Source organism: Zalophus californianus, chromosome 3 (assembly GCF_009762305.2).
Source record: "Zalophus californianus isolate mZalCal1 chromosome 3, mZalCal1.pri.v2, whole genome shotgun sequence".
Taxonomy (NCBI): Eukaryota; Metazoa; Chordata; class Mammalia; order Carnivora; family Otariidae; genus Zalophus; species Zalophus californianus.
Window position 1 is genome coordinate 67,048,156 of NC_045597.1, and position 27,847 is coordinate 67,076,002.

The following is a 27,847-nucleotide window of genomic DNA, read 5'->3' on the forward strand; positions in this document are numbered from 1 at the left end:
AAAGTGATGAAATCTGGAAGGAATTTGTTTTTTTTCTCCCCTGGACTAGGGACTTGCATGTCCACTAATAATCCCCTAACTATGATGTGGACTGGACAGAGAAGGTTTGTAAATCTTGACTTTCAAACTGTAATTGGAAAAAAATATAGTGAGGCTGGTTGCCTAAAACCAATAGCAAAAAATGAATAAATAAAATAAACTGACATGTGTCTTTATAGTTTTAACATATATAAATATAAATATATATATATATACACAAACACATACACATTCTATTCAATATGTTGCCTTGACACTGTGTTACATATTTATAAAACTGAAATACTTAAGACAAAAGTACTAAAATTAAATATATTACTTACCAATAAAGATAAGGTTTATCCTTATCCACATTAATGTTATTTAATGGATCCATACGAAACCAAGTATTTAGAGTAAAGCCATTCTGATAAGGCCACTTTGCAATAGGAGGCAATGCAATTGCCTACAAGGCAATGAAAAAAGAAAAGTATCAGCTAAAGAAAATGTGATAGTAACCAAGGTCAAATATAGCCTTACAGATCAAAAAACAATGAAGGTATAAATATCAGAAAATCATAGACTTATCCCCAGCCAATGGCCTTAGCACTTTCTGTATCACCAGTTTCAACATCCAGTCCACTAGACCCTAAATTAGAACTTAAAGATTGCATTAAACTAACAGAGGAATGAATTTGAGCCAAGCTGCCCTTCAAGTTTTCTAGACCTACTCTTCCACCAGAAAGAGACAGTGTTATCTCCACTGTAGGTCTGAAAGAGCCCTAAATCACATACAGTTGCAAACACTAGTGAACAAAATTACAATGGAAAAAAAGTCTTATAAAAGAAAAATCTAACCTTGAGTGATAATGAAATAATATTAGTCTTTGGTCTTGCTACAACTGGTACCAAATACAAACCTGAGAGGCTCTAGAATAGCATTTTCCTCGGTTTCATTGTGGACTTCCAATAACTCCATGGATAAATAAGGATCTTTATATTATGGCCAATCTCTTCAACAAGATAGTTACCTTTACTGAAAGATATTCTCTTAAATTTAGTATACAACGGCTAGACTAAATGTTTTAGGGACCTAAAACTGCCCATTTCTAGATGGTACTCCTCAATCTTTGGCTCCTACTTCTATACCAACCAAAGCCTTCTATACAGTATACACTGTATCTCCAGGCTTTCTCTACTCTTTTCAGCTAATGCATACATCCTCCCTTAGTCCATGCACAAAAGCTAACTTTGTATAGTACTGCCACGTATGTGAAACCCAAGCACATTTACATCCAAACCATTTGTGCCTGATCTCAACACTCATTTCCTAGATTCCTTACATATCCATCTGATCCCATGGTGTTAATGGCATATCCTTTGGGATATCTTTGTGATTTTGAATTTAAGCTGTTCTTACTCTTCTTCCCTATCACCTTCTAAAATATTCTGGTACCCACAACTGGATGTTCCTCACTGTGTCCAATGAGTCCACAGGACTCCAAAATCTATATCCTTCACTGTCCCCTAATCCAACGGACTCCAAAATCTATGCTCCTATTTAATGTGCAAAAGAAAGAATTCTGATGTTTAGATGGAATGCTTTCAGTAAACTATTTCAGTAAATTAGAAGAATTCACTATTTCCTAAATTAAGCGGATTCATGAAACATATGATTATTGTGAAAGGCAAATCTAAATAGTATATCCATAAAGGTCACAGATCACATAAAATGTTATACATTTGCCATTTACCTTTACATAACCCACTCTATAGAATTCTATTGCAAATTTCTCATATGAGGCAGCATAGCTCATAGAAAGGCATCTCCACAGTATAAAATATAATTCAGAAGGCCTACTATATATGGTTATTTCAGAGGGAAAGTAAGCAGTGTCATATTTTTAGTGATCCAAAGGTACTGCTACCAACAGTGGTCCAGACAGTATGTACCCTCTTGTTACTATCATGCTCATCTAGAGGTAAATTATCAAAAACACTGTAATGGTAAGGATTTTAAAATCAGCTCCTATATGAATTTTTCAGTAGTTCAACAGCAGAGATAACACACCTGGAAATAAGCCAATGCGTTACTAAAACAAAACAAAACAAAACACAGGACTTAAGGTCAGGCAAATTTTAGTTCAGGCTGTGACTCTGCTTTATGACCCTGAACAATGTTACACTGTTGAGGCTCTTTCCACAACTAATTTAACAGCAATAATATCATTTATCTTACATATAACTTCTATGACTCAAATGAAATAACAATTGTAAAAGTTCTACTTCCTTCTTTGCTTCCTCTCCTATATAGACTATACTGCTAATTAATACTACCCTTCATGAAAATGAGTGATAGGGGAAAACCAAGAAAGGAGGAGTAGATAGTGTAAGTCCATCAAAATCCCCTGAACGAAAACAATTCATACATATACCATTAACACCATCTAAGTAAAATTCTCTGTGTGTGTGCATGCACGTGTGTGTAAAATGCATTACATACTGATAAAAAATATTCACAGATTTCTGGTAAATGGATCAAATGTCTAAAAACAGGATGACTTGTAACCCTACTGAGGCAATTTAAACCATTTATTAAAACAGTTTTAACACTCTATTTTAGCTAATTTTGTTAATTCCACCAATAAGACAGTAACTTGTTTATATTTCTGTCAAAACACTTGGCTCTTCCTTCTCACCCCTTAAGTGATATCTACTAGATGTCAGATCAATAACAGTTTTATAAAATATATTAAAATATATGTATGTATGCAAATAGAACTATTACATAAATCTGAGAAAACCAGTATCTTCTTAGGGACAGTGACAGTGTTTTCTCTGCTAAGTACCACCATGTACATTTGATATATGTTCCACCCTAACAATCTGATATGTAAAATTATTAACTTTCATCTGGAAAGAGATTTTTTTAACTTTCCTATTTTTATTTCACAATTTTGTTACAATGGAAAATTATAACTTTAAAAAAAAGGTTAGTAACAAAATATTAGGGAAAAAATAAAATTAGGGGAATGGTTGACGAAATGAGAGACTACAAGGATGCTTATGCACTAATAATAACCTAAGAGCAAGAAATATTACATGATGTTTTATAAGTTATATAGTGCTTAAATATTAAATAGTATATTATTTCATTACAGGCTCACAGTAACACTCTTCCATGAGAAAGTACTAATATTTTACATGAAAGTAAGCCAAGAAACATTAAGGGACTAGTTCTCCACAGTAAGGAAGTAGAGGATTCAGAAATCAAAACCAGTTCTTATAGTCAAAAGTTATACATACTCTCTACAATGCCACAATGTTAGATAAAAATAATGAAATCAAGCAGACTGAGAAAGTTAGTTCTTTGAAAAGAACAACAAAATGGATAAACTTCTAGCTAGATTAATAAGGAAAAAAATCCAGTATCAAGAATGAAAGAGGTATCACTAAATATCGTACAGACATTAAAAGGCTAAGAAGGGGATATGATGATATATTCAACATATTGGATTATACAAACATATTCAACAACTTGGATTAACTGGACAAATTGCTTGGAAGACACAAACTACCAAAGCTCACTCAAAAGGAAATAGAAACCTCCTTATATCCATTAAAGAAATTAAGTTCATAGTTTAAAACCTTCCCACAAAGAAAACATCAGGCCCAAATAGCTACAAAGGTGAATTCTAACATACATTTAAGAATAAGTAATATCAATTCTACATAAACTCTTTAATATAAAGAATTAAATAGTTCCAAACTCATCGTATGAGGATTACTCTGTCACCAAAACCAGAAAAAGATATTAAAGAAAAAGAAAACTACACCCCCAAACATTCATAAAAATAATTACAAAATTTCTTAGCATTACGTTAGCAAATCAAATCCAGTGTTGGATGAAAAAGTTAAAACATAGCGACCAACTAGTTTTTATCCCAGGAACACAAAGGTTGGTTTAACACTGAAATATCAATCATTGTAATTTACCACATTAATAAAAATTAAGAAGAAAAACCGTATTTTCACTTCAATAAAATCAGAAAAAGCATTCGACAGAATTCAACAGTAATATCAACATGTTGATGATTAAAAAACCTCCTAGTACATAGGAACAGAAACAAAAGATATTTAAGACTTTATGCTAAAAACTGCAAAACACTGAAAAATCAGAGAAAACTAAATAAAGGAAGAGATATACTTCGTTCATGAACTGGAAGACTCAATAATATTCTCTCCAAATTGTTCTATATATTTAACACAATACAATCTAAATCACAGTAAGCATTTTATAAAATTTGACAAGTTTATTCACGTATTGAAATGTTACCTAGAATAACCAAAATTATTTTAAAATGAAGAACAAAGTTGGAGTACTTATACAATCTGATTTCAAGAACTACTTACTATACAGCTACAAAAATAAAGACAATCTGACATTGGCATAAATATGAGCAGAAACAGAGGACAAAGGAACCAAACACAGAGTTCAGAAACAAATCCACACAAACACAGCCAGAGAGTTTTCAAGAAAGGTGCCAAGGTAATCCAAAATGTTAAAGGACTGTCTCTTTAACAAATGGTTATGAAACAATTCAATATTCATACGCAAAACAAACAAAACTTTAACCTCCAACCTTCCCTCATACCATATTTTAAAAATTCACATAAAGAGAATCATAGACCTAAATATAAGAGCTAAAACAAAAGAACTCTTAGTAGAAAGCATAAGAAAAAAATGTTGTGACCTTGGTTTATATTGATTTCTTAGATTACAACAGCATATGCCATAAAAAAAGTTTAAATGAACTTTATTGAAATTAAAATCTGTTTGCTTTAAGAAATACGGTTAAGAAAGTAAAAGCCAGATTGCAAAAAAAAATTGATAATTATCCATCTGACAAATTAACTTATACTCCAAATACATAATGAACTCTTAAGATAATAAAACTAACTTTTTTAACTGAATAAAGATTTAAACACAAATATCACAAAAGATGTAAAAACAACCAATAAACACATGAAAAACTGCTCAATAGCATCAGTCATTAGGGCAATACAAAATTATAACTACAATGAGGTACCATTATATAACCACTTAAATGCCTCAAACTAAAAAGATGGACATTGTCCAGAATGCAGATCAACTGGGATTCTCATACACTGTTAAGAAGAATGCAAAATTTTCCACTATGGAAAGCAATCTGCCTGTTTCTCATGAAATGAAGTACACACTTAGCATAAAACCCAGCAATTACACTCATGTTTTTACTTACGAGATGAGAAAACATGCCCACAGAAGATCTGTGTTCAAATGATCACAACAGTTTTATTTACAATAGCCAAAAACTGAAAACTCAAATAGTGAGTTGGATAAACTAGTAAATGGATAAACTGTGGCACTTCCATAAAATGTAACACAACTCAGAATAAAAAGGAACAGAATAAACTACTGGTAAGCTACAACATGGGCAACCTCAAAAGCATTACCGTAAACAAAAAGATGAAACCAGAGAGGGAGACAAACCATAAGAGACTCTTAATCTCAGGAAACAAACTGAGGGTTGCTGGAGGGGAGGGGGGTCAGAGGGATGGGGTGGCTGGGTGATGGACACTGGGGAGGGTATGTGCTATAGTTGAGTACTGTGAATTGTGTAAGACTGATGAATCACAGACCTGTACCCCTGAAACAAATACTACATTATATGTTAATAAAAAATAAAAGACTTAAATAAATAAAAATCCAAAAAAAAAGCCAGCATTAAGGTAAGTGAAAGAAGGCTGACAGAAAAGATTACATACTGTATGATTTTATTTATATGAAATTCTAGAAAAGGCAAAATCATAAAAACACAAAATAAATCGGAGGTTGTAAGGGACAGGGGTTGGGGAGAGGGGACTCGTTTCAGAGACAAAAGGGAACTTTAGGAAGTGATGGAATTGTTCAAAATCATGACTGTGGTGGTAATTATGAACTTAAAACTCATCAAATTGTACTTTTAAATGGGTGAATTTTATGTGAATTATACCTTAACAGAGCTGAATTAAAAATAAATAAATAAAAATAAACACATGTATTTAAAACTTACCGCAGCACTACAACCAGGGAAATTGAAAAAAGTATCAGGACCATGTCTTTGTGGCATCTGATTAAGAACTGATAATAATTTTACTGCATGTCTTGGCTAAGGAAACAAGAAAAAGAAATGTCACTGTACAAATTTAGCAAAAATACCTAATCTATCATGTTAGACACTGGACTGTTTTCTAACCAGAGAGAAATTAATTTTACATCATTTACTAAACTCTTTAAGGAGAACAATTTCCATTACAAATTCAAGTTTATAGCTCTCTAGAGACAAACTGCTGAACATTAAGTATTAATGCACTAATACTGAATACTTTTCCCTCTACCACAGCTTACCCAGATTCCACTTTCTCCTCGAAGCATGCTGAACAAAAGCTTCAACTCCTTGACAGTGATGCTGTAGCTGGCAAGAACCCCCAACATATCAACTAGAAGATCTTCAAAGGAAAATAAAGTTATTCTGAACTCTAGTCATGAGCTGCCATCTGTCAAGGTAATACACTTTTTGAAAGAGCAAAAGTTATCAATTCTCATTTCTACATACATATTTATCTAAATGTCCTCATGAAGTCATTCTAATGAACAATTTTTAGGTCCTCAGATAGCCAAAAACATTTTATTCGAATTTTAGGATTTTTCCCCATCAGATTTACCATTACAATTAAGTTTCCTTAGCAAATATATAAAATAGATTCCCAGAATACACATACACACACACACATATACCTATTATATTCAGGGAAAGGAAAGCAAAAATATGCAAAGGTACAATGATTTAATGTTGTAAAGTGGTTATTTTCAAATAAAAAAGTGAGACTTGACCATATTTTATTTTAGAATTATCTATTCTTAATAAAAGATATTCTTGAAATATTCCTTGCCCCATTAACAATAATTATGAGCACTTACTCCTCCATTATTCCAAGTGGTTTACAGTTATTAAGTACACAAATCCTCATAACAAGCCTATGAAGTACTATTATTAGCCACTTCCTAAAATGAGGAAAGTGAGACATAAATAACCTAATCACCTTGCCCAAGAACACACTCTACTAAGTGGCAGGGTCAGGATTAAAACCTAGGCAGTATGGCTCCAGAGCCCTGTTACCCACTAGTCTCTAAATCAAAGTCTGACTTAAACATATTACCAGTGATATCCATTCTGTTCATGTGTTTATGTGCATATGAGAGACACACCAGCTCACCAGATAATAGGAAAATTATACATTTAATCTCTTGTCCTTGATTTCTTTCTCATCTAGATGTTATGAGTAGTACCTCTATCAATCATTCTTTGTAAGAAATTACACATCTAAATATTTATACTTAATTTTCTCGATTTCTAAAGTACTTCCTAAGGATTAAAGATACTATGCAAATTATTACAATCAATACACATATACACTCTAAATAATTTATCATCAATTTAAAAATGAGAGTTAGGATAAGTTCAAATAATTAGTTACTGATGTATAATATATATTATCTAATATCACAAATTAATAACTGGAATTTGAGACTTTAAAATATTTATTATCTATTTCAAAACAGAAATTTAATATGGTTATTTTCATCAATAAATAATTAAATAATCTTACTTAACGCCCCAATAAGTAAGCAATCCCTATCATTAAATTGTGACTATTGATGTGCCATTTTTGAGATCTTTTAATGAAATAAAATGTTTCATCATTCAGTAAAAAAGCGTATAGTTACTACAAATAAGTCAGAAGATCTGTTTTTAAGAAAGAATTCTAGATAGAAATCAAGCACCTTAAAACCCTAAATTAATAGGAAGCAGTTTCAAGCAATTAGCTGCAATGGCAAATTCATAGATTTCTTAAACATTTACCTACAAATACTTTTCTAAAAAATTAAACTTCTTTTTCCAAACCTTTATCTCATCTTATATGTGTGTCATAAAAAGTAATCTATTAAATTTGTATTTAATTAGTTATTAAAATTTCGTATTTATTATACATATAACATAACCAAGTAGCTCAGTTTGATTTTATTTTAACAGGTGTTTTTTTCTGGACAAAATTTGTAAAGAAGAAAGAATACTCAGACTATGAAATTCTCTTAACAATTTAGTATAGACGTTTAACTACCTTCTAGTAATACCTACACATTAGTAAATGAAAAGTACCTCTTTGAACTTAACATGCTATAAATATTCAGAGTGAAAACTTAGTGGTGTTTTTTGGTGCTTCATTAGTATGTCATCTAAATTTTACTTTCTCTACTGAAAAGTAAGGTAGAGGTATTTTTCTGATGTTTATTCAATGATAAAATAACAAAAAGGGAAAGTTTTATGTTACCAGTATTATTATTATTGAGAAGCAAAGATAAGAGAATTAAGAAGCTTTATATAATAGAAAACATGAACATAAGAACTTTTGCAGTACTAATCAAGCTTACTATCATCTTATATCTCAAAGCTCATGAATTATGTACCAGTAAACTACTATGTACGTGACTGTGGCTCATTTTCTAAAGTGCACTTTATAAAGTGGTAGCCACTTTATTTCAAAAAACAAACAAGCAAACAAAAAAACTTTAGGGACTAAACCCAGATATGAGGACTCAAAGATCACATGATGTTCTATACAACATGTAAGCACCAAACATATAAGCTTATGCAAATAAATTCCTGTTAAACAATGCTAGAATTTACAGAATGGTTTACAGATGGTACATATCATCATTAAAAGGATATTTTAAATATGAATTTCATTTTTCATCAAGTTAATCATTAGTAACCAATACAGAGAATGCTAAATCACTCTAGAGATAGATGCCACCTTGAAAGCAATTAGAAATGATTTTAATATACTGTTAGAAAAAAATGTTTAAATATTGTTTAAAAGACATTCATCTTTAACTTATTCTTCACTCCATTATTTCTTAATGTTTTGTTCTACTAATATTAAAATTAATTATGCATAAATCAAAATATGATAGAGGATTCTCTGGTGTCCAGACTACTTGTAAGGATCAGGTATGATACTGTGAGGAGTCATATTAGCACTTTTTTTTAAATTATGAAAACCCTCTTATATCAGAAGTGACGTATGCTGAAGATTCATGGCTTAAAAGAATCAACATTTTAAACTCTAAACTTATTTTCTGGGAATAATGTTGCTCTGGGACCATCTTTCAAAACATTCTACTGAAGTGCATCTAACAACAAAGGAGAACGAACTTGCGGGGAGATAAAGGATTGGCAATGAATAATCACAGATTTCAAAGTTATTTGAAGTAACATATAACAAGCACAAAAGTTAGTATTTTTATCTTGAAATTCCATGCAAACTTTATGTTCTATTCTAGATCTGTATATTTTAATACAAAAGTTTCTCTAAAAAATATCAAAGTAAAATGAACACTTCCTAAAAATTCAACATGCTTATCCTAAGGATATTAGTTCCTCCTGTCATAGTTCCATATATGCCAAACTGAAAATCATGGAGCTCGAAGAAGTTGGTAAAGTGCTAATTACACAGACTTGTAATACATATTGTAAAATTTTAATTATGTAAAGTCTAACTAAGTACTATGTAAAAAGGTATGTTTATTTTTCTGATAGATTTTGTGGTTATTTATTCCATGTAATTGAGATTTTCTAAAACCTGGAAAAGCAAAATCAGTAATTATGTTTGTCTAATAAAGAAGAAGTTGTCTTCCATTCTTCAAGTTTTCCCTTAATATACAGGGCAAATTTTCCATACATTTCTACCATCTATTTTATTTTTATGTTTATTTATTTATTTTTTTAGTATGTTATGTTAATCACCATACATTACATCATTAAGTTTTTGATGTAGTGTTCCATGATCCATTGTTTGCGTATAACAGCCAGTGCTCCATGCAGTACGTGCCCTCTTTAATACCCATCACCAGGCTATTTTAAATCAAGTTAGCTCCAACAAATTTATATTACCAATAGAATATAAAGAAAAGTACATATATCTTTATAAACATTTAACGTATATTATCCTGTCAGATAACCTCATACCTGCTATCATGTCATCTACAGCACTCATTTTCAGCAATACTTGTTCAATTAGCCCAACTTCTGTGCTAGTCTGTAAATTCCGAACACTTTTTCGTAAAATGGCTGTAAACATGCTCCATATTTCTGCTTGACATGTTACATCACAGTGCTCCAAAAGCTCTGTCATGCATGTTATACTCTCAGCATCCTGGATAATAAAGTTCATCTCCAAGTCAAATTCTCCGCCAACCAGCTGAAAATAAACAAAAAGAAACAATAACTAATGATAACATGAGAGATTATTTATAACAATAAAATAAAAATAATAAAATAATTCAAATAGCAGGACAGCATAGCTACTCTAAAAAATTTCAAGTCTTCTAGTCTAAAACTACCTTTGAGAAAAATTTGAAAGCTACAGATTAAGGGTGCTGTAAGAATGAAAACTAGCAAAGTCTAGTTTTTTAAAAATGGAAAAAGTAATTTCAAATCAAATAGAGCAAAATGGTGCACGGGACTACTGGCAGGATTCAGGACAAATTATTATAAAAAAGAATTTGGCTCCAAAAACTTATAATCATTAGAAAATGCAGAATTCGCTAAGGATAAATATTAAGACATGAAGTTCATTTTCTTTTGTGATATTACTAGACTGACAAATGAGATGTAACAGAAAAGAAACAAAGGGCCTAATCTCCATGTACAGAAGATAAAGAAATATGAAACTGATACTAGCAAACTTATAGTAAAAGTTGAAATGATAGAATCAATGTTAAAAAATGTTTAAGAGAAATATAGCTAGTATCTTATAATACTTTACTTTAAAAAATGTGAATTGATATACAAAGATGATTTAATAGCAATGTATTTGACTTATGGCATTGTCAAGTGAGTCAAAAGTATTACTGTCCTCTGTATCTAAGAGTTTGGTTTTGTTTGTTCGTTTGTTTTTTTGTTTTGTTTTGTTTGAGTATTTCACATCTGTCTTTAGTTGCCAGAGAGGAGGTGGGCAGGGAGATGGGCAAAATACATAAAGGGGATTGAGAGGTACAAACTTCTAGTTATAAGATAAGTAAGTCATGGAAATGAATAGTACAATAGTCAATAGCCAATAATATTATCATAATGTTGCATGGTTACAACAGATGGCGACAACATGTGTGGTGAGCACTGAGTAATGCACAGAACTGTCGAATCACTATGTTGAACACCTGCAATTAATATAACACTGTATGTCAATTCTACTTCAATAAATTTTTTTTTTTTTTTTTAAAATAAGACAGTATTCTTTTTTTTAAAGATTTTATTTATTTATTTAATTGACAGAGAGAGAGAGCGAGAGAGGGAACACAAGCAGGGGGAGGGTCAGAGGGAGAAGCAGGCTTCCCGCGGAGCAAGGAGCCCGATGCGGGGCTCGATCCCAGGACCCTGAGATCATGACCTGAGCTGAAGGCAGTCGCTTAACCAACTGAGCCACCCAGGCGCCCCTCTACTTCAATAAATTTAAATATAAACTTAAAAAGTATTACTGTCCCTCCCAAATGCTACTTTAAGTACAATGATAGACAAATACATAGAATAAAAGATATAATGATATTCTTATTCTCTATTGATCAAATCACATATGATGTATTAATTATATTGTTATAAGTACCATTCTTAAAGAACATTGAAAAACTAGATATTTTTCTGGTCTAAAGAATAGAAAATTTAGGAAGAAAATAATAGCCATATACAAAATACGTGATAAATTTGAAGTCATACAAGCATTATTCATTCATTCAATAAATATTTTATTTATGAAAGACTAGAAATTACTGTTCTAGGAACTAGGGATATATCTGTGGACAAGAAAAAGCCCATTCCGGAAATAAAGGTAGGTGTGTGTGTGTGTGTGTGTGTGTGTGTGTGTGTGTGTGTGTGTGTGTGTGTATTCCCTAACTTATCCCTCCAAAAGTTGTGTGTGTGTGTGTGTGTGTGTGTGTGTGTGTGTGTATTCCCTAACTTATCCCTCCAAAAGTTGTGTGTGTGTGTGTGTGTGTGTGTGTGTGTGTGTGTGTATTCCCTAACTTATCCCTCCAAAAGTTGAAATTGGTTCATAAGTTACAGAAAGCATAAAAGAAGATATAAACTGTAAGTTGTAGGAAACAGAACACCACAACGACCACTGGTGCATATTCGCTCAGACTCCAAGATCTCTGAGAAAACTCGAGATTGCAGGGTTAAAAATAACCCGAAAGGATCAGAGTGAAATGCCCTTGGAACGTGTGTGGTCAGTTCTAAAGTACACAGCAGAAGATGTCTTGTAGATAGGAAGCCAGCTGTAAACAGCACACTGGGCACTCCCCTCTTCATTCCCTTGTCCTGGAAACAGCACACTGTGCACTCCCCTCTTTGTTCCTTTATTCTGTTTTAAAGATTCTTATGTGCTTGACTAATCCTGTATACATGGAGGAATGTGCCTTACTACGCCCCTGCTGTAAATCATTACAGATCTATATTGCTGTAGAAGGTATAAAAGAGTATGGAAAATAAACCTCGGTGCCTCAGGCTGTTAGCTCGGGGTCCCCTGTGCCTCGCTATACTGTCATCTCTTTTTCTCAGTTCCTTCGCCGCCCCAGGTCCCCGACTCTGAGGTCGACAGTAAGTAGTTAGGAAAATGGAAATAAAGGAAAAAGAAGATTAGGGGCAGACAGGTACCAGAAATTAGGTCCAAGAAGTAGAATTTTTTATTAAAGAAAAATGTTCATTAATAAGGGTAGATAACCAGATGCTTTGGAGAAATATGATTAATATTAATAATAATAATAATACCATCAGGTAAACTTATATGCCATTTAGTACTATTCTAAGGGCTTTTCATATATTAAATAATTTAATTCTCAAGCAACAACTTATGAGAAAGGACCTATTATTTTCATTTTACAGATAAGGAAGAACTGGCACAGAAAATTTAACTTGGAAAAGATCGCAAAACTAGTAGATAGAGGATCCAGGATCAAAACCCAGTAAGTCTATCTTCACACAAGTCCATACAAGCAATAAAATCTCATTTAAGAATATTTTTAAAGTCTTTTGAAATATAAGAATTAAAAAAAATACTCTCGAATTTTAAAATTATATTCTGTATTTTTTTAACAGCTCCAAAACTCAACTTATGAGAAACCAGCCCTCATCCTAACTTCTGACCTTTTTTTTTTTTTTACATTGACCTAGATATTCTCGGGTTAAAGCCTGGTTTTACTTCTATGTATGATACAACTTCAACTCCTCCTACTATCTCTGTCTTATTAACAAAAATAGCTACTAGAATGGTTAAGAGATTTCAGACTTCCTGGATTCAGATTTTAGCTGTACCACTCGCTGTGTGACCTTAATGACTCTACTTCTCTAAGTCTCAGTTACTTCATCTAAATATGGGAATAAAATTTCCTATCTAACAGTGGTGTAGTTACAAGGATAAATAAAGTAATCAGGTTTAGGCACTTAGGAACAAAGCCATATAGCTAGTATTCAGTTAAGGTTAGCTATTACCAGTTCTCTTATGACCTGAGCTAAAAAAAAAAAAAATGTAGTCATCTGATCACATCTGTCTGAAGTACTACGAAACAGCTGGCTTGAGCCTTATGTTTCCAGCAAATGTTAAACTATGTGGATCGTGTACTCTCTTAGATATTAATTGTAGATCTATGAGAACCAACTCAAACATCTTTTTACCTTAGCATGGTCTTATCAAAGAACTGCTTACTTTTCCACTATTAAATGTCCAATTGACTTGGGTCACTACTATGAACTGTGTAGGCCAGTGGTTAGTAACTCAGAAGAGGTGCTGTGCTCTAAAAGGGAACTATATAGAAGGGAAACAAACAAACCAACAAAAAACACGTTTGAAAATCAATGATGTGGACACCTCCTGACTGAACTAATAGAAGTAGATACTAAGGTTTAAGTCTATGAGCCTCTGAATAAATGTGTGTAAGAGTTAGTACATACTAAAATGGGAGAACACTGAAAAATTTTTTAGACTAATCTCTTTAATGAATTGTAAGTGCTTCCGTAGAGTCTGGCATAACCAACAACCATTATGTAATGTGTAAATAACAGAGATGGCCTCAGTGGGAAGGAAAAAAAAATAGTCTGCTTTTAAAGGAATCAACAATTAATATGTGTAATTCTAACAATCAGGCTCTGTTATGGGAAGCTTACAGTTCCATCTTTCACAGTTAAAAAACAATGCTCCTTTCTATATATCATTTAATTACAAAAGAGTACAATTTGGATCTCTGACTTCTTTGCCAGAAGCTGTAAAAATATTTATTGTAGATGTTGTAAAGTGGGCCTGTATTTTCAGATGGTCTTTCTAAACTTTACTATAATTTTTAATACTTTAGTGTTAATAAGGCTAAATGCTTACAAAACTATCATTCCAAGATTAGAGAAATATTTATTCCCTACTTACAAATGAGTGGTTCAGTATTTACCAATAAAGCATGTAAGAAAAAATAGAAACAATTGGCTTTCATTTTTTGAACTATTCTCTAACAATCCTATGAGGAAAATGCATAATTGTCCTCCTAAAAGTGAAAATAAATGAGGTTAAATAACATGGACAAGGTCACATATGAGTAATCCAGGATGCTAACCTACATTGAAAAATGAACCTAAATACCTTCCTACTAAGTCAGAAGTATAAACTTAAGAAAAAAATAGAAACAAGATGTATCATAGGTCTACAAAGAAATCAGTGTTTTATGAACTGTGTGTGGGATAAAAGAAGAGCAAATAATTTCTATGGGTAAGAAATAAAACATCCAGAGGCAGTAAATAAAAATTTTTAAAAACAACCAATTTATTTAAGGTTATTTCAGCAAGAAAGTAGAAGACTTTGAAGGCTCAATTACAGGAAAATTAGTAATAAACACTAAAAAAGAAAACTTACAGGGAAACCTTTTAAAAAGCAAAGAAAATGACACAACAAAGCTGAAAAAACTAAACCAAAAAAAGCTAAAATCACTGTTACCATAGTATAAAAGAGATTTATAAATCAATTAAGACTTCCTGTAAATCTGAATGTGTCATTGTGATACTCTATTTTTACAGTTAAGGGAGTTCTTTTCTTCCAGGCCTTTTCCTTAAAATTCTAAAAGGTATTGCCACTGTAAGAAAAGTGGTCCACACCATTAGAGGCAATGGACTCTGAAAAACAAACTGAGGGTTCTAGAGGGGAGGGGGTGGGGGGATGGGTTAGCCTGGTGATGGGTATTAAAGAGGGCACATTCTGCGTGGAGCACTGGGTGTTATGCACAAACAATGAATCATGGAACACTACATCAAAAACTAATGATGTAATGTATGGTGATTAACATAACAATAAAAAATTATTAAAAAAAGAAAGAAAGAAAAGAAAAGTGGTCCACAGTGGTGCTTCCTACCCAAGAATTGGTCACAGAGGAATTTACATAGAATAAATATCACAGCTGAGCTTTTTAAATGAAATAACTCTTATTTACATAAAGAAATAAAATTTACCATATAAAAATTTAGAATATAAAATGCTGACTTGGAAGATACTATCATCTGAAAGGACTAAGTTTGTAATTACTAGCAATTTAAGTATCTTTTATTTTTTTAAATATAGAGCTTTTAAATACCTTTATTTTGAACTCTTAGGTTATTAGTTAGAATCATATCGGATAATTCTTTTTCATTAATTAGATCAGACTGGACAATTATTAACCATTTGGATTTCTTTGCAACTTATCCTTCAGGATAAATTCTAAACTAGATAACACTGCCTATAAAGTCACAATTTAATGCCCCAGCTCCAGCATCCTCTACTTCTCATTTGTTAGCTACAGTCATAGGAACATGTCCGCACTGCACATCTCTCACTTCATCTAAAACTTTTCATATATGTTAATCCCTATACATGACATAGTTCTCTTCCAACCTTTACATTTGTTAACTTTCATTAAGCCTCCAAATATCAGTTTAGATACCACTTAATCCAGAAAGCCTTCCCAGAACCCACAAAGATGGCCTTTCTCTGAATTCCCATTACAACCCATGCACGTGATAGCAATCATTGCGTGATACCATAGATGTTCACATACATCTTTCTATCCCCCACATTACAATGAGCTTTGTAAGGGTAAGGACCATTTCTATCTAACTATGCACTATATCTACACCTCTAGCACAGTGCCAAACCCATGAAAATTACTCAGTGTTTAACATGGAATGGGAAGATAGCAAGATGGGAGTTTAGGAGGGAGGGGAAAAAGGGTCTAATTTGTGGCCAGTCACCAAGTTGTAGGCCAGACTACTCAAGTTTTCTCCTTCAGCAGTGAACTGCTCTTACTGTCATATAACTTTTTTAATGTTCCAGTGGGGATTACAAAGCCAGAGATGTTTCCTCATTCCTGATTACACCCTCAGTTGCCTTACTTTTTCTTCTATTATTACTTGGAAAATATATAAGGTTTAACAAGTAAAATTCAGAAGACTTGTACTCTTAGTAAAGCACTAAGTACATATAATTTTTAGTTGTTAAAATCAGGCTTAATTATATTTCCACTTCCAGTTTCTATTTTCAAGTGAAATTCAGTTTACAACATCTTCCTTTGAAAAATAATGACATCACCAAAAAATGGCAGAATGGGCAACTCCAGAGCTATGTTCTCCCTAAAAAAACTAATAAGCTGGCAAAGACTGTCAAAATCAACTTCTGAAAAATTCTGGAGTCAAGACAAAAATGTACACTAACCAGAGGAAGAGTTAGTGAAGAAGAAGCTATTATTATCTGGTAAAAAGCAATGTCCCACCTATAATTCCCCAAACCCTGGAGGGCAACAATCATGAGGACAGCATCCTGTACAAGTTCCAGAGGAACTGCTTTCTAGTTCCAGAGAAAGCAGCAGGAAACTTACATTCAAGGTTATGGATCTCAACCAATCCAGCAGCTCCCCCAAGGACAAGTACAAAGAACTGTCTTTATTTCACCAAATTTAGAACATGTCCAGGGCTGGGACACTTCTGCTGAAAGCATTCAAAGGCACAGATACTAGCTGCAGCAGCCTAAGCTAGAGACAACACCTGGGACAAGCAATAAACAGACCTGGAAGCCTGGGAAGGAAGACGTGGGGAAAGAAGGTATGTGTGAGTATAAGGTCTTTATACCCACACATCCCCAGGGCAGGTTGCACATTTAGAAAAAGCCTAAAAGCCTAAAAAGACCCTAAGGTTTCACTTGGAACTGGCCTTTAGATTCAACACAAGTAGGAAGTAAAAGCTAGGAGAAAGCTGTAAACAGCCTGACTAAGCATTGCAGGAGTGCCCCAAAAGAGCAAATCTGCAAATACAGGAGGAGCATTTTTTGATTTTTCATTTTTTCTTTCCTTGGCTCAAGGCATTTAAGATAACTGTGTCAAAACACCAGCTGAGAGGCACTTGGGTGGCTCAGTCCTAGGATCAAGCCCTGCATTGGGCTCCCTGCTCCGTGGGGAGTCGGCTTCTCCCTTTCCCTCTGCCCCTCCCCCCAATCATGTTTTCTCTCTCTCTCTCATATAAAATCCTTTAAAAAAAAAAATCAGCTGACCACTAAACAAACATAACTTCAATGGCTACACACAACAGAGAGTACAGACTTAGAAACATATTTTAGAAAATCACTAAGCAAACAACCCAAAACAGCAACAAACACAAGGAAAAGAAGAATATGATTTCCAGCATTTCCACGTGACAATATTCAAAATGTCCATTCTTCAACAAAAAAATCATGAGACATACAAAGAAATAAAAAGTATGGCCCACCTACAGAGAAAATATTAATTTAATGTTCAAACTTTGTCTTGATTATCTCCTTCCTCTACTCTGTCCTCCTGTTTACATTTGGTTTTCTTCCTCTTACTATACAGATGTCTTTTCCTATAAGCCAATCAAATTACTTTTAGAAGCAGATACAATCTAAATTTTAAAGGTATTGAATTATTAACCTCTAAAGAAGGAATCTTTGAGATAAACTTGTATCTGTAATTTTACAAAGAAAGTGGAAACATGATAATTAAGAACAACCATATTGTGAACACCTATGTGCTGAATAATTTATGTGTATAGTCTCATTAATTCTCCCAATTTTGTAAGATAGCATCTCAAACAAGGAAATTGAGGTTAGCCTAAGTTAAGTAACCAGCCCAAGGTCCCAAAGCTAGTTTCAGTGTCAGAATTTGTCTTGTCAATTTTATACAGAATTAAGGAGCATTCAAAAGCTAAAGAGACCACCCCCACACATAAATCTGTACCTCCATCAGTCATCTAATCTTCAAGACCTGCTACACGCATCATAAATGACTTTCAGATAAATTTTCAGTACGTAACAGGAAAATACTTTATAATTTGGACATGAACAGATCATGAACAGACATGAACAGTTAATGATCCCTGGGGACGCCTGGGTGGCTCAGTTGTTAAGCGTCTGCCTTCGGCTCAGGTCATGGTCCCAGGATCCTGGGATCCAGCCCCGCATCGGGCTCCCTGCTCTGCGGGAAGCCTGCTTCTCCCTCTCCCACTCCCCCCTGCTTGTGTTCCCTCTCTTGCTGTGTCTCTCCCTGTCAAATAAATAAAAAATCTTAAAAAAAAAAGTTAATAATCCTAAACCCAGCTGACAAAGCAAGGTGAGAAAAATAAAAAATTACTTCGTTGTTTCCTATTTCTTTCACAATAGTCCTCTCTACAAGTAATTCGTATTGGTAATCCTTCTATGGTATAGAAATAACTATACCCAAGAGTATAACAAACGCTGCTGCAAATATAGTCCATAAAACTCTACGGAATGGAGGAGAAAACAAAGTGAGTGACTTTCATACAATAAGTGCCTTCCTCAAAATATATTTAAAACAACTTACAGTTTATCAAAAGTGGTATTACCACTTTTATAATTACTTAATAAGATTATAACAAACAGATGATAAGTACACCTGGATGCTAGCAGCCAACCAATGAATAAAAGGAAGTAAAAATTAAAAGTCTTAATTGCCAAACCACAAAATAAAAACTTCTGCAGACATATAAAAGCTGAGAGAATTCATTGCCAGCAGACTTCTGCTATGAGAATTGTTAAAGTAAGTTCTTCCAACAGAAGGAAAATGATACCAGATGGAAATATGAAATGACAAAAAAATTGAGGAATTCCAAAATTGTTAAGTCTGTTGTTAAATACAAGACTTTTTTTTCTCATTTTGAAACTCTTTAAAAGATAACTAGCAAAACTAACAATGATGTATTTATTAAGGGATTTACAAACATGTAGAAGTAAAAACAATGACTGCAAGTGCACAAAGGACAACAGAGGAAGAAATATAAGTATACTTTTAAAGGGTTCCTACCACATACCTGAAGTGACATATTATTTGAAAATAGAGAATGATAAGTTAATAATGTATACTGTAAACTCTAGGAAACACTAAATGTAAAAAAGAAACAGTATCAAAAACCTTGACACCACACTGAAGAAGATATACAGATGACAAAAAAGCATAAAAGATGTTCCATACATCATATGTTATTGGGGAAACACAAATTAAACAACAAGGTATCACTATACATCTATTAGAATGGCCAAAATCCAGTACACACTAACAATACCAAATGCTGCAAGGAACATTGGAACAACAGGAACTCTCATTCATTGCTGATGGGAATGCAAAATGGTACAGCCACTCTGAAAGACAGTTTGGTGGTTTCTAACAAAACTAAACATACTCTTACCATATGATTCAGTAATTGCACTTGTTGGTATTCACTCAAAGGAGCTGACAGCTTAGGTTCACACAAAAATCTGCACATGGATGTTTATTTATTTTTTAATTTTATTTTATTATGTTAGTCACCATACAATACATCATTAGTTTTTGATGTGGTGATCCACGATCCATTGTTTTCATATAACACCCAGTACTCCACATGCCCTCCTTAATACCCATCACTGGTCTAACCCATCCTCCCCATACCCCTCCCCTCTAAAACCCTCAGTTTGTTTCTCAGAGTCCATAGTCTCTCATGGTTCGTCTCTCCCTCCGATTTCCCCCCCTTCATTCTTCCCTTCCTTCTCCTAATGTCCTCCATGCTATTCCTCATGTTCCACAAATAAGTGAAACCATATGGTAATTGACTTTCTCTGCTTGACTTCTTTCACTTAGCATAATCTCCTCCAGTCCCATCTGTATTGATGTAAAAGCTGGGTATTCATCCTTTCTGATGGCTGAGTAATATTCCATTGTATGTATGGACCACATCTTCTTTAACCATTCATCTGCTGAAGGGCATCTCGGCTCATTTCACAGTTTGGCTATTGCAGACATTGCTGCTATGAACATTGGGGTGTGTATGGCACCTTTTCACTACATCTGTGTCTTTGGGGTAAATACTAAGGAGTGCAATTGCTGGGTCATAGCATAGCTCTATTTTTAATTTTTTTGAGGCACCTCCACACTGTTTGCCAAAGTGGCTGGCTGTACCAACTTGCATTCCCACCAATAGTGTAAGAGGGTTCCCCTTTCTCCACAACCTCTCCAACATTTGTTGTTTCTTGCCCTGTCCATTTTTGCCGTTCTAACTGGTATAAGGTGGTATCTCAGTGTGGTTTTGATTTGAATTTCCCTGATGGCTAATGATGATGAACATTTTTTCATGTGTCTGTTAGCCATCAGTATGTCTTCTTTGGAGAAGTGTCTGTTCATGTCTTCTGCCCATTTTTTGACTTGATTATTTGTTTTTTGGGTGTTGAGTTTGAAAAGTTCTTTATAGAACTTGGATACCAGCCTTTATCTGTAGTGTCATTTGCAAATATCTTCTCCCATTCTGTGGGTTGCCTCTTTGTTTTGTTGACTGTTTCCTTTGCTTGCACATGGATGTTTATAGTAGCTTTTTTAATAATTCCCAAAACTTAGAAGAAACCAAGATGTCCTTCAGTAAGTGAATGGATAAACTGTGGTACATCCAGACAATGGAATATTATAGAACACTAAAAAGAAATGAGCTATCAAGCTATGATAAGATGTGGAGGAACCTTAATTGCATTTCACTAAATGAAAGAAGCCAATCTGAAAAGGCTGTATATTGTATGATTCCAACTATATGACATTCTTTGAGGCAAAACCATGGAGAAAATAAAAAGATCAGTGATTGCCAGGGGTTGGTGAAAGGACAGATGAATGGGTGGAGCACAGAGGATTTTTAGAGCAGTGAAAATACTTTGCATGGTATTTATGGTGGATACATGTCTTTATACATTTGTCAAATCCATAGAATGTTTAACACTAAGAGTGAGCCACAATGTAAACCACTGGACTTTAAATGATTATGATGTATCCAGGTAGGTTTATCAATTGTTAACACACTGGTGGAAGATGTTGGTAAGTGGGGAGACTATGCATGTGTGGGATCAGGGGATATGTGGGAAATCTCTGTACCTTTCCCTCAATTTTGCTGTGAATCCAAAACTGCTCTAAAAAGTTAAAGTCTTAATTTAAAAGTAATTATTTTAAAGAAAAAATAGGTATAGTTAATAAATCAATAGTAAATGTAGAATGGAATCATAATATTCAATTAATCCAAAACCAAACATGAAACAGGAAAAAGAGAAACCAAAAAAAATGTGACTATTAAACAGCAAAGAGCAGACTGAAATGTTGCATAATGATTATATTAAATGTAAATAATATAAAACCACCACCTAAAATGCAGAGATTATAAGAATGTATAAAATATAGCAAGACCCAATTATATTTCATATACAAAAAAAATTGTAGAGGTCAGCAAACATCTTGAAGAGCCAAACAGTAAAGATAGAGACCATAAGGTCTCTATCACTGCTTATGGTCTCTATCACTGCTATTTAACTATGCATTTATAACTTGAAAGCAGCCACATACAATACATAAATTACATGGTGTGGCTGTGTTCCAACAAAAAAAATTATAAAATCAGGTGACTAGCACACAGGCAATAGTTTGCTGACCCCAGAATTAAAATATAAAGAAACAGGTTAGAAGCAAAAGCATAAAAAAAGATACACTATGCAAACACAATAAAAAAGAAAATGGTGTAGTGATATTAGTATCAAAGTAGACTTTATAAAAGAAAAACAGAAATTTTCCATAAGCAGGAAGGGGCTAATTCAGCAAAATGACATAGCAATCCCAAATATGAATGATCTAATAAGAGAACAAAAGAGAAAAAGACAAATCGGCAATTTTAGTTGTAAATTTTGATATTCCTCTCTCAGTAATTGGGAGAATAAACAGACCCCCCAAAAATCAGTAAGGATATAGAAGTCTTAAACATTAACCAGCTTGACCTCGTTGTTATGGAGGCATATAAAACATGCCATTCAACAACAGCAGAAAAACACTGTTTTAAAGAGCATATCAAATATTCACCAAGATGAGACTAATCTGTGCTGTAAAAGAAATCACAATAAAGTTTAAAATTCTGATCACAATAAAATTAAAATCACTAAATATACTTCAGGAAAAAAATTCTAAAGTATCTGGCAACTTACTCTTAATAACCTGTTGATCAAAGAAGATGTCATTGGGGAAAGTAGAAAAAAAATGTAACTGAATAAAATGAAAACACAACCCAAAATTTATGGGATGTAACTAAAAAAGTGCTTCAGGAAAATTTACAGTATTAAATATCCATTTACTAAAGAAGAAAGATTTCAAATCAGTCAACTCAGTTTCTACATTTAGAAACTAGAAAGAGTAAATTATACATAAAGACAAATAAAAAATATAACTACAACAAAAGAAAAATCAAAGATACAAATCCAGCCAAAACAACAGAGAATAATGATGAAACCAAATGGTTCTTCAACTTATTTTGCCAGATGAATCAAAGGAGGGGGTGGCAGAGAGCCCTGGGAAAGGCTAGAGTGGAATACAAATTAGCATTGACACAAATAAAAGAGTCATCACTATAGATCCCACATACACTAAAAGGATAATAAGCGATTCTTCTAAATAAATTTATGTTTACCAATTTAACAACTTAAATGAAAAACACAAATTATTTGAATGATACAAACTGCCAAAGGTTACTTTAAGAAGAAACCGATCATCTAAATGGTCCTATGTCTATTAGAGAAATTGAATTTGTAGTTACAAAACTTCCCAGAGGGGTGCCTTGGTGGCTCAGTCAGTTAAGCATCTGCCTTCAGCTCAACTCATGATCTCAGGGTCCTGGGACCCTGCTTGTGTGCACTCTCTCTAATAAATAAATAAAAATAAATAAAACCCAAAAACAAACAAAAAAAACACAAATCTTCCCAGAAACAACACCTCAGATCCAGAAAATTTCACAAATTCTTACTTAAGAAATTCCATGAATTCTACACGATCTTTTCCAGAAATTTTTAAAAGAAGGAACACTTCCAAACTTATTTTATGAGCCAACAGTACCATGGTAATAAAACCAGAGAAACTATCAGAGAAAGGAAACGACAGCCAAATAATCCTAATGAAAATAGACACAAAGAACCTTAACAAAATATATCGCAAATCAAATAAACAAAGAAACTTAACAAAATATATAACAAATCAAATACAGCAACATGTTAAGAACAACAACAGCAAAATTGTACATCATGATCAAGTACATTTTTATCCCAGGAATACAGGTGAGGTTAACAATCAAAAAATTATACAATGTAATTCACCCTATCAACAGACTAAAAAAACCATCTGATCATCTCAAAAAGTACACAAAAATCATTTGACAAAATTCAAAAGTAGTCATTATAAAAACTTACAGCAAACTAGGAATATAAAGGAACACCCACAAACCGATAAAAGTCATCTATGATAACTTATAGCTAACATCATATTTAAGGCCTGAATGACTGCATGCTTTTCAGAAATAAGGCAAGGATATCCTCCTTTCCAACCACTTCTATTCAGCATTATCCTAGATGTTCAGGGGAATGCAAAATGTCAAGAAAAGTAAATCTATAAGACATACATACTGGAAAGGAAAAAGTAAAATTATATTTATTCACAAACCTCAGAATCATTTACATAGAAACTCCTAAGAAATCTACTTAAAACTTCTCAAATTAATAATGAATTTTACTAGTCTCAGGAATTAAGATCTGTACACATAAATCTATTATATTTCTCTATATTAACAAATAACAATTAAAATAAATTAAAACCAAAACCAGTCAAATAGCATAAAACATGAACTCAGACAAAAATTTACCTAAATATGTGTGAGGTCTGTCTGTACACTCAAAACTACCTGGGGCACCAGGTAGTGGCTCAGTAGGTTAAGCGTCCAGTTCTTGACTTCAGCTCAGGTCATGATCTCAAGAGTCATGGATGGAGCCTCAGGTCAGGCTCCAAACTCAGTAGGGAGTCTGCTTGATATTCTCTCTCTCTCTCTCTCTCTCTCTCTCTCCCTCTGCCCCTCCCCCTACTCACAGCTTGCACACAATCTCTCTCTCTGTAAAACAAATAAATCTTTAAAAAAAAAACTACAAACCACTGCTATGTTGTTGTTGTTTTTTTTTAAGAGAGGGGGAAAAAATCTAAACAGATATAGAAATGTACCATATTCAAGAATTAGAAGATGTCAATTCCACTCCTATTTTTATACAGTCCAAGCCACTATCCTGGCTGTCATTTTGTTAGGAATTCACAGATTCTAAAATGTATCTGGAAAGTAAAGGGGCTTGATAGGTCCTAAACTACCAGACTTTATAACTTACTACAAAGCCACATAAATCGAGACAATATGGTATTGCCATTAGAATAAACATATGCATTAACAGAACATCACAGAAAGTCCAATCATAGACCCAAACAAATTGGAAAACAAAATAATACATGATCCAGTGATTATAGACAAATGTGTCAAAATAAATAATGGGGGAAAGAACAGTATTTACAAATAGTGAGAAACTACTGGACATCCATATGCCAATAAATGAAACATCTCTTTATACCATTCATAAATGTAAGGGTTAAACTTAGAAAACATCTAGGAAAGAACTTTTTGACTTCAGATTAGGCAAACATTTTTTAAACAGGACACAAAAGGACAAACTACATTAAAAAATTGATAATTAGGACTTCTACAAATTAATATACTATTAAGAAAATGAAAAGATAAACCACAGCCCCAGAAGAAATATTTGCAAATCACATATCTGATTAAAGACTACCCAGAATATATAATAATATATAAAGAGCTCTCACATCTTGATAATAAAAAGACAACCCACTCTTTTTAAATGGGTACCTGGGTGGCTCAGCTGGTTAAGCTTCCGGTTCTTGATTTTCAGCTCAGGCCATGATCTCAGGGTCATGAGATCAAGCTGAGCAAGGAGTCTGCTTGAGATTCTCTGACTCTCTCCCTCTGCCCCTCCCCCTGCCCATGCTATCTCTCTCTTTAAAATAAATAAATAAATAAAATCTTTTTAAAAATATCCTATAAGCCCATGAGAAGATCCTTAACATCATTTGACATTAAGAAAATGCAAAATAAACCATTGTAAGTTACCACTATACACCCATGAGATTCTAATAAAAACAGACTGATAACACCAAATGTTGAAGAGGATATGAAACAATTGGAACTCCCACATGTCTCTTGTGTGAATACAAAATGACACAGCCACTTTGAAAAACAATTTGGTAAGTTTTTCATAATATTAATTATACATTTACCCATACATCCTGGCAATTCTACTCTTAGATATTTACCCAAGGTAAATGAAAACCTAGGTTCACCCATTTTTACTAATACTCTACAAATGGAAACAAACTTACTGGAAACAACTAAAACAAACCTCCTGCTTAATTCTAGTTTAATCACTTTAGTAATAAAAAATCACTGTGTAGCTACAGTGAACAAAGCACTACATATCACTTCCTTTGCTCCTATATCTTTCCACTGCAGCCAGATGACCCTTTTACAACATAAATGTCACTCCTCTAACTTAAAGTCTTTCAATGGCTTCCCACTGCTCTTATAACAGAATCCAAGCTATTTCCAACAATCTGTAAAACCTGAATAAATCTTTACATCTGCCTCACAAATTTCATCTCACATTGCTCTCTCCTTTGCTCATTACAGACTTCAATCACTCAGATTTGATCAGTTCTTAGATAGGCTTTGTTTCCAACCCACTTCCTGGGTCTTCTGCTCACTGTTCCTTCTGATCTCAGTACTCTTTCACTGGCTACTCTACCTAAAGTATGTCTCCGTTATTCTGTATCAAAAAATATTATTTCATTCACAACACTAATTACAGTCTGTACTTTATGTGTATGTTATCTGTCTCCCATAAAAAATATAAACTTCTGTAAGACAGAGTCCTAGCATTGCTCTTCCTTGTATCTCCTAGTGTCTTCCCCACTTAAGATTCTAACTCAAAGTAATAAATTCCATTTTACACCATAAAACTGAAAAATCCCTTCAAAATAATCTTCATTATATATTTTATTGTGTTTGTGTATACGTATACACACACATATACACTCATGGTAGTATCTATTTACAAGAAAATTGTATAGAAAATCACATCAAAGTCTAACTCACAAAAGTTATATGAGAGCATAATGCATTTCATTTCTAAATTTTAAATCCTAATTTAAATAATACTTGAAATCTAAGGTATTTTTAAGAGTTATTTACTTTGATATAAAAATATAACTTTATTCTAGTTATCTGCTTCAAATTTAAATGTAACTGTATAATGAATGATGACTTTTACATGGATGAATAAAGGATAACCAAAGACTATATAAAAAGAAAAACATCTACATTCCATTCTCTTATCTGAGTATCATTATCCAGTCATAAATATACCTGCACTCTGTAAAAAGACAAATAAATTTGCACACAAATCTGTTATACACAAATAAGTATTATGTAAGTTCTCTAACAGAGCACACAGAATTTTTATACTGAATCTTACTCTTATATATATATATATATATATGAAGAAGTCTTAAAATGTGGAATTTAAATTCTAAAATATTTTTAAAATTAGAAAAAATAAAATATTTTTACAAGCAGAACTATTCTTGATCTTCTTAAGAAGATCTTTCTTAAACCTGAGCCAATCTTATCTTTCTTAAGGCTTATTTTTTCATGATTTTTGTTTTTTTCAGGCCACATAACTTGAATTAAATAGCATTCATTACATACCCCTTAACGACAATGGTTTAGTTCACATAAAAGAAAACTAAAATACTAATACTGAAAAAAGTAGAACTACTTTTTACTCTATACTTTGGTATTTGTTTTCTAAAGATTCTTGGGATCAAATACAGAAACCAACATTTCATGAACAGCTGGAATCATTTATAAAAATAAACAAATACATATTTATTTTTTATATTTTTATTTTAAAGATTCTATTTATTTTAGAGAGAGAGAAAGAGTGTGAGCAAGAGTGGGCAGAGGGGCAAAGGAGAGGGATAAGCAAACTCCATGCTGAGCATGGAATCCAATGTAGGGCTGGATCTCACAACCCTGAGATCATAACCAAAGCTGAAACAAAGAGACACTTAACCAACCGAGCCACCCAGGTGGGGTACATTTAAAGCTTTAGTTTATGAAAGGAAAATAAAAAAAAAAAACAGCTTTCTACTCCTTCCTATTCCTTTTTAGTCAATGTTTCATTATCACTTTATTAATGTCTTAGATGATTAAATTATCTTGGAATTCTA

General features: G+C 33.0%; 1 protein-coding gene across 14 annotated transcripts in view; it reads right to left on the bottom strand.

Moving 5' to 3' along the window:
- The window catches only part of NBEA (neurobeachin), a 680,715-nt gene that overhangs the window by 586,012 nt on the left and 66,856 nt on the right, over positions 1-27,847 (bottom strand). For all 14 annotated transcript variants that reach the window (XM_027588285.2, XM_027588293.2, XM_027588287.2 and 11 more), the window contains exons 2-5: positions 10,131-10,362; positions 6,449-6,549; positions 6,114-6,209; positions 363-484 (exon numbers count right to left, since the gene is read on the bottom strand). In XM_027588285.2, coding sequence (XP_027444086.1) covers positions 363-484; positions 6,114-6,209; positions 6,449-6,549; positions 10,131-10,362 — 551 coding nt within the window. The remainder of the gene's footprint in view (positions 1-362; positions 485-6,113; positions 6,210-6,448; positions 6,550-10,130; positions 10,363-27,847) is intronic.